Source organism: Helianthus annuus, chromosome 11 (genome assembly GCF_002127325.2).
Source record: "Helianthus annuus cultivar XRQ/B chromosome 11, HanXRQr2.0-SUNRISE, whole genome shotgun sequence".
NCBI lineage: Eukaryota > Viridiplantae > Streptophyta > Magnoliopsida > Asterales > Asteraceae > Helianthus > Helianthus annuus.
The window spans coordinates 165,702,261-165,715,177 of NC_035443.2; the positions used below are offsets into that span (position 1 = coordinate 165,702,261).

At 36.3% G+C, this 12,917-nt stretch overlaps 1 protein-coding gene and 1 long non-coding RNA gene across 2 annotated transcripts; one reads left to right on the forward strand and one right to left on the reverse strand.

Moving 5' to 3' along the window:
• Window positions 1-1,895: 1,895 nt before the first annotated feature.
• On the forward strand, window positions 1,896-2,843 carry LOC110887261. Its single transcript, XR_002563187.2, has 4 exons — window positions 1,896-2,001; window positions 2,087-2,132; window positions 2,204-2,539; window positions 2,694-2,843. It is a non-coding gene; the product is annotated as an uncharacterized LOC110887261 (long non-coding RNA).
• Window positions 2,844-5,652: 2,809 nt separating this feature from the next.
• On the reverse strand, window positions 5,653-6,394 carry LOC110890907 (60S ribosomal protein L12). The gene has a single exon (XM_022138552.2). It carries the CDS (start codon window positions 6,335-6,337, stop codon window positions 5,837-5,839), a length of 501 nt encoding a protein of 166 aa, XP_021994244.1. The 5' UTR covers window positions 6,338-6,394; the 3' UTR covers window positions 5,653-5,836.
• Between the last annotated feature and the right edge of the window lie 6,523 nt (window positions 6,395-12,917).

Sequence of the window (12,917 nt, forward strand, 5' to 3'; positions counted from 1 at the left end):
TCAAACATACGTGTGCATGTTACGGTTAGGGATGAAAAAACGACTAATCAAGCCGAAACCAAAATAACGAACAAAATGAAACCAACGAGCCAACCCAAACTAATATCCAATGGCTTTTTTAATTGCAGTTCGATTTTGGTATGTACACCTGATTTTAAAACCACAACATAGAAAATGATCTTGTTAAAATGTTTGTTATTGGATCTATGGGCCAAATTCATTAAACTGAACCAAATGTTTTATGCTCAGATTCAATAATAAGTGGTTAACAAAAAGTTGTAATCATAGTTAATAGTTTGGGCCAGTTTTTTTGGTACAAACATTTCAAGCCCATTTTGTAAAACCAAAAACAGCATATGCTGGTTTTGGCTCGGATTGGGCTCAAAACCGACCCATGTATACACCTAGTGACTGTCCAAGTTCGGTCTTTCAGGTATGTGATCGAGAGACCAAAAACTACATTATTTTAAACAACTAGATGCAAAGGGGAGTCAATCGTGTCAAATTGGTAGGTTGACATTGGCCCGACCCAAACTCAATTAAATTCTCATAACACCAGCACGGCCATTTCAACCCATTCATCTAAATGCATCAACCGGGTTGACAGGTTAACAAGATGTACAAGTGTTGAATGGTTTCAAATAAGGATGTTAAGCATGGCGTAAAAGTATCGTCAACACAACCAATTTAATTAACCATGTTGAATAGGTCAAACCAAACACTATACGATAAGTCAAAACATAATTTAATTTTTGTATTCATGTGTTGGCCGTTAAAGAAATTTCCGGTCATGAAATAAAATGTTTCTACTATCACGTTATTGATACGTAGCCAACTGTTGATACACTTCAATCAACAACCGCAAAAGGTTGAGCTCAAATAAGTCAAACAGCTCATTAAGAAGCTTTAAATTATCAAATGTAAAGCACAAAATTGCAATGGGAGTCCAGATATTCAATATAACAAGATGCACAAAATAACCAAAAACCAGTGATCAGAATCTAACAACTAGATAATATAGACAGAACGAAACAACTAGAAATAAAAACCTTTTAAAAATACAGTTTCAAGTGCAGATTTGAAGCCAGGATTTATCAGGTTTCCAGGTAAATATGAATTTTCTGTATTAAAAAGTTGTCAACTTTTATGGTGATTTTAAACCAGTGACCTTATAAACTTTTTTCTATTTGATACATTTGACCCGTTAAAGACAAAACTGTTCATAAGTTATAAGTAAATGGTTAGCATCACCACCCCAAAAATGTTATAATAATTATCATATATGATACTCCATGCTGTATACATTAGGTGGTAGTTTTGCTGAGGGAAAGTCTTTACTAAATGCATATTGGTGGAAAGACACTGTGGGCCCTTGGGAAGAGAGGCCCGGGCATATGAACGATGTGTGGGCTTACTGGACCGATGATGGGCTTGGCTACTTCGAATTTCTCCAGGTGACATAAGTTTGACACTATGCATTTCTTGATATTTAAATTTCATACTTGTTTGAAATATCTGGTATTCTTACAGTTGGCAGAGGACTTAAATGCAACACCGATATGGGTATTCAACAGTGGTACTATGACATGTCAAAAATAGGTTCTATTAATCTTTTCTATATATAAATTCTGATCTTTAATGACGGTTCGTTTCAATATTTCAAAGGATTCAGCCAAGAACAAGCGGTCGATCCGCTCAACATTAAACCTTTGGTGCAGGCATGTTATTATCCTTTTCTTTCGTTATATTGTTAATACATGGATATTTTAGACGATGAGAGTTTTTTTTTATATATAATTTAGGATGCCCTTGACGGTATTGAATTTGCTAGAGGTGATCCAAATTCTACATGGGGGTCTCTTCGGGCTGATATGGGTCACCAGGAACCATTTAACTTGAAGCATGTTGCTATCGGGAATCAAGACTTTGGGCGACTGTCATTATGTTCCCTATAAAGAATATTACTAATTGACCCAAAATGACCCATTTATAAGTATATAGGTCAAAATTGTCACCTCTAGCTCTTTGTATCAATGATTATTTCACACTATATTTACAATCTTATTCTACATGTAACTTTATGCAGCCATTCAATACTTCTGGTGGAGATACCCATGGGCTTTTAACTGCTGGTACATATTCTCAAGTTACATCCAGTATTGTGATTTAGAATAACTGATATTATTTAGTTTTTATGTTGTAGCGAGCTGAAAACTAAGAGCTATGTATGGGAAGATGGATGATATTATCGACGTGATGAAGAAGTAAATGGTTGATTTGGTTAGGAACTGTAACCTATATATGTGTTTTGATGAAGAACACGTGCACAAATTTAGAAATATGTAATGTCGATTCAACAAACGCCGTTGCCAAAATTGATGCATCTAAAGTCGTTGCAAAGGTATAAGCGGAAGAGGTAATTGCTTCCATAAGTTTGTCTCTGATCAAGTTATAGATTGAATGTGTTTTTCTTTGATATCTACTTCGCTGCAAGTTCTCGGTTCTCTTTGTTCGCGGTCTCCTCCAATCAGTTGCAAAGGTAATTGCCTACTCCAATGTTGTTGTGAGCGAGTTATAGATTGATTATGTTCCTTTTCCTTTGATACTTGAAATTTTCGTTTTTGTGGTTATAAATTATTGTTTTTCTTTCTCGAGTGTATATAAATTTTTGCGTTTTTTTTTCAAAATTTAAGTGTTCGTGGAAAGCAATGGTCTAGAATAAAAGCTTATGAAATCAAGCCCATGTCAAGTCATTTTCTACTCTGGAGAGAAAAGTGTAGGTTGGTTGCAAATATATATTTGAATTTTTGTTTATTCAGAACTTTGATTAGATATGTATTTATTGTTCGTTATATTATATATGATGGTTAGGAAGAAGAGCTTCAGATGTAAAAAGTTACACTTATTATCTTCAAATTTTGGACAAATATTGAGAAGTTGAAAAGTCATATTTATAATTTAGTATAGGAGGGATTTGTTGTTCACATTTTAATTTGTTATTTTAATTTAAGTATCGATTATCTATATCTTTTATCTGACACGTGGCAAGCAATTAGTCAATGTTGTTTGAAGATTGTAAGCTTTTTTAATTTAATTCACATTGGATGACATTTAACCCTGAGATTTTAAACTCTTACAACATTTGCTGTAAAATATGATCCAAATGTACATCTATTAAAATATAATGGGTTGAATAACCACATCTATGATATATTTTAATGTGTATGGTACTCTTATCTTTATTTTAGATGCCATATAAATCCACCATGCAACTATTTACTCCGATCAAGTTAAAATGTCGTTTGCCCTCACAATTCATACATATCCTAAGCATCAAACCAAGCGAAGCATCACAGAAATGCAATATCCGCCTAAAATTTACCATTTGTATGTCACATTACATTTGAAGCTATGGTTGAAAGTGTTTGTATCTATATCCATATAGTTACACAAAGTTCATCTCAATGGCAGTAGATATTTATACGTTTATATTGAAAAATTCTTTCATTACAAAGTTCATCTCAATACCAGTAGATATTATATGTTTGTATTAAGCCACCCGCGAAACTCGCGGGATCTTAAACTAGTATTCAATATAACAAGATGCACAAAATAACCAAAAACCAGTGATCAGAATCTAACAACTAGATAATATAGACAGAACGAAACAACTAGAAATAAAAACCTTTTAAAAATACAGTTTCAATAATGGCAGCTATTAATCACCTTAACATTCCCCATCCTTTTGATGCAGGATCACATAATTCACCAACACGACTAGAATAAGTAAAAAAGACGTTTTACGGCTCTTAATCGTAATCTATTCCTATTATTAACCACATCTAACTGCACTGGAAAATTTAATCCTTATCACACTATTCACCAACACAATAAGATCAAGTAAAAAAGCCATGTATGTGATTCAAACTCAAAAACTAAACAATTTGACAAAAGGACCCAAAAATAATTCGTAAAGTAGATGATGTGAATATACAAGGCCAGGTTCAAAAATAGCTAATAGTCTCTTTCACATTCCTTATCATGTTGATATAATGAAGATGCAACGTCACATTATTCACCAACACATATTGCTAACAAGTAGCGAAAAACATGTATGTGATTAAAACTCAAAAGAATTTGAACAGTCTGAAAAAAAATATCCCCAAAATCATTCATAAAACTGTCAGAAAACTAGAAATTTTTTAAAAGCTCCATCTCGGGCATGGCGCCACATAGCGCCAGGGCACTGCCCCCCGAGCGCTATGGGTTGAATTTTTTTGATGGCCGTGATATGCATAGCGGCGCCATACATTGGTTTCTCTCTCTGTCAAATATATATATACACACATACCTGGTTTCTCGCTATATTGGGCTATAACCCCCCACTACATACTCAGGTCATGTAACCCCCCTTTCTTACACACTTGCCACATGTCATATCACCCCACATCTATGGGGGTTATTATGGGGCTTGACCATGTGCCCCTCAAAGCGTGCCTCTAGACGAAATGCCCAAAAACAAAACTGAGGCGCGCGCCCCAGGGGGGTTTCTATTGTGCGTGCGCCTGAAAGGGGCTTAGACACTAAACAGGCGGCGCCTTAGGTGCGCCTCAGGGGTTTCTGATATTTGTTTTTGATGTTTTTTGACTATTTGTGTCAATTTCAAGCAATTTATGTCTTTTTATGTGTGTTTTTGATGAATTTGATTATAAATTATAAATTTAGTTAGTATTATTATTTTTATAACCTTGGTTTTAAAATGCGCGCATTATGCGTGATGCGCCCGATGCACTGATGAGAGCGCATCGCAACAGCTGATGTGTGCGTTTAGGTGATGCGAGAATATTGCGCGCATTTCGCATAATGCGCTCTGATGCACGCAACATTGTTTCTTATGCTTTTTTTCCAGATTTTATGAACTGTGTTCGGTTTTTTCCATAAGTAACATCTTAGTATGCTTGATTTGAACCAAAAAACACAACTCTTATCTTCTAATTACGTCAGTTGTTTTACTTTAAGTATGTTTTTATAAGTTTTTATGTATAAATAATTTTTAACTATTTTTTTATAAAGAACGCATCACATACGTGACGCGCTCGCATCGCGCATCAGTTTTTTGGACTAAACGCATCGGAGCGCATCACGCAATTTAAAACCAAGTTTATAACATATATAAATTCTATATTTATTTTTCAAGGAAAACGCCTCGAAACTCGTTTCCGTTTTTTTAAACCTTGAGCTTGACCACTACACATGGTCTCAAAGCAAACAAAAACACAACAAACTTTTCAAATCACCTATCTCCACAGAATCCTACAAAATCTAGACTTCTCCATTCCATGCAATAAATTATGATCTCATAAACCCTAATGTTAGTCAATATATACACAGAGTAAAGCATTTATGAAAAAACATGTTATATCATAAAACTATCTAACATAACTAAATCAACTAAAAACAGATATATCAGTTAAACTCAACAATTGAATAAGCCAACAAATTATCCCCTAAATCACTCATTAAATCTGTCAACATGATAAACCTAGATGTTTATAAAATTCCAAATCAAATCAACTCATAATATAATAGTAAAATACATGATACGCATCACACTATTCCCAAACAAAATTAGATATCAGGTAATGAGACACATTTATAGAATATATGATATATTATAGGTCAAAATTTAAACAATCTGACAATTTATCCCCAAATTCATTCATAAAACGGTCAATATGATAAACCTAGAGATTCATAAATATCCAGATCAAAACCAAAACCAAAACAAACAATAACATAAAATAAAAAACTAACAAACCTTCATAACAATCTCCACTCAATCTTGAGGAATCTCAACATCTCCATCAGCAATCTCCTGCTGCAAATCCTTCGGATCCTTTCCATCAACAGTACATCCAACCGAAACACACGTTCCTAATATCTCCTTCACAGTCCCCTGCAACTCCTTCGCCATAGATCTAGCTCTCATAATCTTCGCAATCTCAATAACATCATCAAGCGAGATATTACCGCTGTGCTTGATGTTCTTCACCTTCTTCCGGTCACGCTCCGGCTCTTTTAGCGCTTTGATGACTAACGCCGCGGCGGACGGCACAACGGAGACCTTCGCCTGACGGTTTTGCACGGTGAGTTTAACGGTGACTCGGAGACCCTTCCAGTCCTTTGCGGTTTCTTTTGCGATGTCTTCTCCGATTTTTTTCGGTGAGAGACCGAGTGGACCGATTTTTGGAGCGAGTGAACTCGCCGCTCCGACTTCGCCGCCAGTCACGCGGACGTAGACGTCGACGACTTGTGACGGATCGAACTTCGGCGGCATTGTTGCAGAGACGGCGGTTAGGGTTAGGGTTTCGGTGAGAAAGACGAAGAGTGGATGTGAGTGTAAATTAAAAAGGTTGTTTTTGGGCTTTTTTTATTGGGCTTTTTGGACATGGTTTTGGGCTGGGTTAGGGTGTTTAATATAAACCGGGTTTTGTTTTACTCAAACGGGTTATGGTTTTCGGGCAGACTTGGTCAAAGCTGGGTTTTGAAGGGGGGAATGGTTGGGTTGGTTTTGGTTTGGGTTTGAAAGCGGGTTGTAACGGGCTTGGTTTGGTTTGATTTAATGTGTTTCAAATTATAGGTTGATAACTTGGTTACAACATGTCGGTTCATGTTGGTTCTAGCGCGGTTTCAATATTTTGTTCCTGGTTCCGGTTTCCGGTTTCCTAAGTGAACTGAAATGAAAAAAAAATGGAAGTAAGCTAGGGCTTTGAGGGTGGAACTGAAATGTCTTTTTTTGCGCTTTTTCATGTACCGGGATATATGGGCATACGTCTTGGCTTGGGCTAGAGTTAGGTTTTGTACATCTGATATTACCTTACTTTGGTTTTTTATTTTTTTTAGACGAGACCTTGGTCCATTTTATTTCTATAAACTAGTTTTTTGGCAAATTTATCGTGATTTGCTTTTCAATTTTATAAAATTGACTTAGTTGGGCTTTGTTATTAAGGCAGTTCATTTTTATCCAAAACCCGAAATCTAACCCGAATTTAAAGTCACCCGAACCCAAATTAGTGAATACCTGAAAAACCCGAACCCGAGAAACCCAAACCCAACCAACCTGAACTTTAAATGGTTCGGTTATCCGGTCACTTTTTTCCGGCCAAAAACCCGAACAACCCAACCCGAAACACGTAACCCGAAAAAACTCGAACATTTATTGTTTTTTTTCTTATAGAAGTGTTTTGGTTTGTTGGAGTCTTTAATATATGAAACATTAAGTTTTGGGACTTCTAAATATTATGATAGCATATCATCAACTAATGTTTGAACTATGATAATATTTTTAAAGTAGCAATATGAATTTTGATCATATTTTGTAAAAAAAAAAAAACATTTATTTTCATTCTACATCTAAACCTGAAAACCGAACAACCCGACCTGAAAAACCCGAACCCGAATAACCCAAACCCGAATAACCGAACTTTAAAAGGATTGGTTATCGGGTCAATTTTTTTTGGAATGACGACTTTCTTGTGCTTGGACACCGCACTCTCCAAATTGGAGAGTTCCGTTGCCCAACTCCAACCAGATTATGTTGTTTTAACTAGGCTCACGCTGGCTTCAGAGTTTGATTTGGGCGTTACCTTGGGTAACCATATTGCCGACTGCCACTTGACAAACGTTGTGCCACCACAATAGTTGAATACTCTCTGGCGTAACACACGATGGAACGAAAACCCGAGTGGACTTAGGATAGACCTGACACCTCTGCAAGAAGGATAAGCTTTATCCATCATTGTTTAATCCACCAAAGTGACACAAGTAAAAATTGAACTTGGGTCTTCAACAAAGAACCTAAACCTCCCTATCACTAGACCACAAATGAGGAATTCAATGGTCAATAGTAAGTAGAGGACCGTATCAACATTTATAGTTATACACTTATACCTACAAGTAACATATCACGCACTTTTAAGTCGGTATCGAAGAAAAAAGGGTCCGGTCCAAGAGAAAGTATATAAGGTAGTTGTTTTTTTTTTCTTCAAAGTATTTATAAAGATATAGCACCCAATAAAATAGCACTTTTTTCCTCCAAAGTATTTATAAAGATATAACACACAATAAAATAGCACTTTATGATTTTCTCTCTTTTTTTTTAACGGCCAATAAACTCAATTCCGAGTACTCTCGGGGCATCCATTGGACAAACGGAGTACTCCAAGAGTAACCCGAGTCCACCACCAATTCCGGGAAAAACCCGGTAACCCACCCGCCCGTAGGCACGACGGTGAAATTACCGGTAAAACCCGTTTGGCTCAAGGATCCAACCCAGGTTTCCCTGAGTCTCCTATCATTGCCCACCAATGCCCCACTCTGCACTAAGTGGAAGTCAAACCTGCATCTCTCAAGAGAAATACAAGCCCTCCACCACTTGATCTAGAGATCATTGGCCTTTATGATTTTCTCTACTTTTTATACATGTGTGTATCCTCATGTTGTTCAGGTATTGCTTGCTATCCTTTTCCTTGTCTCTCTGGCTCTATTATTTCAGTGTGAAAACAAAAGAAATGTAGTATATAAACTATATACAAATTTAAAATATTGATTTGTTTGAATTTAACAAATGTTATACAAACTAGACTGGCCGGATTGGTCATGGTAACGGTCTCACGGGCCAGAACGGATCATTTTAACGAGCTGTCTTTTTGTTCGTGTAAGGCATGTTATGATAAAAATGAATTCGGGTTAAATCACCTTGTTTTAAAATAATAATTTCAATTCATTTTCTTGAGCGGGGTTTTACCCAAAATGACAAATACAAAAAAAATTAACACCTATATGCGATGTCCCTAATATGCGACTTCCATTTGTTGAATGCCATGCCGATACATTCTCCCTATCATTGAAAATGCTCACCGATGCCCTTTTTTCAAAGATAAACACATACCAACTACACCTACTCGTAAATCTATACTACTTGAATACTCAGTGTTTAAGAGAGACACCAATACAAGATCTTAATACCATTAGATTACAAGTCCTTTTACAAAATGTCTTGTTTAAGAAGTGGTTATAGCATGAAGAGACATAAAGCATCACAAATTATTAAAGCAAAAGAAAAGTAAGCATACATTATCTTGCAAGAAAATCATTGATAGTTGACCTACCATTGAGAAATTGAGACCCAAATCCGACTCATACTAAAAAAGACCACAGATTTTGTCACCTATAGTTCAACATAGGGGCGCATCAAATAAGCGAATTAATCAAACTGTAACCGTATTAACTAACTTGACTGAACCGGATTAACTAAATTGAACAAATGAACAATTAACCGAAAGTTGTGGTTTGGTTTGTTGCATAATCAAATTAACCTACCTGAACCGATTACACACACGTGTAGTTATTTACAATGTGCTTTGTTCATTAGAAATGGATGTTTATATTGTTTCGGTGTTTGATTCTTGTTTTCACATCATATGTTTGGTTTGGTGTAAATAATACTTCTGGTTCAAGGCAAGGGCGGATCCACCTTTTGGTCAATGTGGGCAGTCGCACCCTTGAAAAAAGAAATTTAGTGCAAGTTTTAAGCAAAAACCTCGACCGCACCCCTTGAAGATATAGTTAAACACTTCACCCGCATCCCTGATAAATAATTAATGGATCCGCCACTTCAAGGATCAATTTTTGTTCTTACTTCATAATTGGGCTAAAAGAAAAGTAACATGTGTCTTATTTTGTTGCAGGAAAACATAGCTAATAAAAAAATGAGAAAAATGCCCGGATAGTCCCTGTGGTTTCGCATTTTTTCACCTATAGTCCCCAACTTTCTAAAACTACTTGAATAGTCCCCAAGTTTTCAATTTTTGTTCTCGGATAGTCCCTGGGTCTAACTTCAGTTACTTTTCTCTGTTAAGTGGTTGTTAAGAGGGTGTGAAATGACAAAAATACCCTTTCCTTAAAAGGCCAAACCACAGGGACTATCCGGGCACCTTCTACATTTTTAAAGAAAAACCCCACCACTCATCTTCTTCACCTCTCTCTCTAATCTTCACCTCCTTTTCCACTTCTTTCTCTGCACTTTCTTGAAGAAACCCTACCTCATAACCCTCTCCTCCCTCGTTCTTCAAACTCCGACGACTGGATTGGCTGCCAGTCGGCCTGTATCTCCGATGGGTTACCCACAACATCCCCAAATCCTCCTTCTTGTTGTACCGTTTCAACCACAACCAACTGATCTAGAGGATAATTGACAAAGAGAGTGAGATCGGGAGAAAGGAGAGAGCCGCCGCACGCGGCGGCGGCGTCGGCGATGTGGTTTCACAGCTGTGACGAAGAGAAGCAGGAGAGCTGCTGAAGATGATCAATGATGTTAATGGCGATTGACGGCGTTGAAGACGGAGGTGGTTGACGGAACCAGATTGATTCTATTGAATGTAGTTATGTAGGTGATAATTTGTTGCTTTATTGAGTTGTTGATGACTTTTTGTTTGTTCCGATCTGCGTACGGTGATCTGATCTGTTTTGTTTAGGTTAGATTGTTGATCGATGTCTGAAATTGTAGTTGATCGATGAGATTTTGGGATATAGATTTATGTGTCACTTAGATCGGATTGATTTTGGAATTGTTTTTAAATTGAAGCGATTTGATGTTAGTTTGATATGTTGATATTATGAAATAGTTGTTTTTAGACGGAGGTTAAACCCTAAATCTCTCTCATTTCTTAATTTCTCTTTAATTGATGTTTACGGATTGCTTTGATTGAATGTAGGTAGTGATTTGTTGCGATGAGTTGTTGATGAAGTTGTGTTTGCTGGTCTGAGTTAGGTTATTGTTAGGTTGTTCAGATTTGCCTACGATCCGGATCTGTTTCGGTTAGGTTAGATTGTTAATCGATGCGTAAAATTGTAGTTGTGGATGAGAATATGAGGTAGGTTGATATACGTCACTGAGGTTTTAGCTTAATATTTTGGTTTTTGCTCTGTGAGAAGGATTTATGTTGATTGCAATCGTTAATGGTGGTATTGTTACTAGTTGTTCTCATGTTAGGATTATTTGTGAGTAGATCTGTTTGTTTTTATATCATAGATCAGCTCAGTAGAGTGGTAAATATGGGTCAACGATGACAATCATTTGTCAAATTTAGTAAAAAAACTATCATCAGCAGATTCATATTTGATAATGCATGTGTAAACTTTAGTGTTTCAGTTGAACTTTTGTTGTGCTAATCTATCTATATAATTCAATATTTTTCAACAGATGGATGGGAGAACAGGTGGGTTAAATCTGACTGGAAGAAAGATGAGAACATGGCAGGTCGTTGGCGGTGACGGTGGAGGAGGGTGATGGTGGGTGGAGGTTGAAGATGAAGTGTGGTGGTGGGGTTTTTCTCTAAAAATGAAGAAGATGCTCGGATAGTCCCTGTGGTTTGGCCTTTTAAAGGAAAGGGTAAATTGGTCATTTCACACCCACTTAACAGAGAAAACAAACTGAAGTTAGACCCAGGGACTATCCGGGAACAAAAAATGAAAAGTTGGGGACTATTCAGGTAGTTTTAGAAAGTTGGGGACTATAGGTGAAAAAATGCGAAACCACAGGGACTATCCGGGCATTTTTCTCTAAAAAAATATTTAAACCATATAAAACTTGAAATTTTTATTGTTGGGGTTGAGTCCTTTATTTTCATTAAAATAGTATAATACTTGACCTTATTCTTTATAATATTCACGTGGGTTTGCTTTCTAGTAAAATTCTTAACAAAAGTTCAATAAAAAATAATTGGTCAATTTAAAAGTTTTGGTTTAGCGGTCAACCGACCGAACCGGTTAAAAAATATTGAGTAAATTACAAGTTTTGACTTTTATGTTTGTATCAAATTGCAGGCGGTGTCCTTTGCCTTTAAATTTGACCAGTTTTGTCCTTAACGTTTCAAAATCTTGCATGTTATGTTCTTTAACCCTAACTCAGTCAGATTTTTTTGTTAAATATGGTCATGTGACTTGCACATGATGGCATCTTTGTCATTTTATATTTCAGGGGCTATTTTGCATTGAATTATTATGGGTCCTAATATTAATACATGCTAAAATCTTATTTACACATGGTGTATACGGGTCGTATACAGTTATACGGCCTGTATATAATAAAATAAAACTAACAAAGTCTGTGCCTTCAGACTTTGTCAGTTTTTTTTCATTCCATACGGCCGTATAACTGTATACGGCCCGTATACACCATGTGTAAATAATTTGCCTGGTCGTATACAATGGATACGAATAATTTATACGGGCCGTGTACAGTTATACGGCCCGTATGAAAAGAAATTAGATTTTACCCAAAGTATTTAATGGATTTCAGGTGTCAATCACACGAGACATTTTACAGTCGTTAGGTGGTCAAAGCTTTTTAAAAGTAGAAAAAAATAAAACTTTAACAAGTAACAAAGACTGAAAAACAAAAAAAAAAAACGTGTCGTATGACTGTAATAAAAAGGAAGGGTGGGGCATTTGATGAGAGTTGTAAGGAGAAGCGTTTTAATCACTTGTTTTCAACGGGGATGTAATGCAATGATTACACAGGGTGATATGAACCCAAACCAACTGCTTTGTCTTGAGTCGTCGAGAAAACTTTTCCTCAGGGGAGGGTGAATAGTATGAGTCTGAGTCCATTATGGTTCGTGAATATTTCAAGGTCTTAAGTGATGGACAATTGGTTAAAAGATGTAGAAGATTTTGTTGGTTTGTTTCCAAGTAGGGTTTAGAATGTTTGAAGTATTCTTGGTTCAATACCAACTCTTCTGAAAGACAAGAATACAACATTCATGTATCACAAGGAATGACCGATCTAAGGCAGAGAACCTGATTTAGATACACAAATTCATCACCGGTTTCTACAGCACAAGCACATACACAGT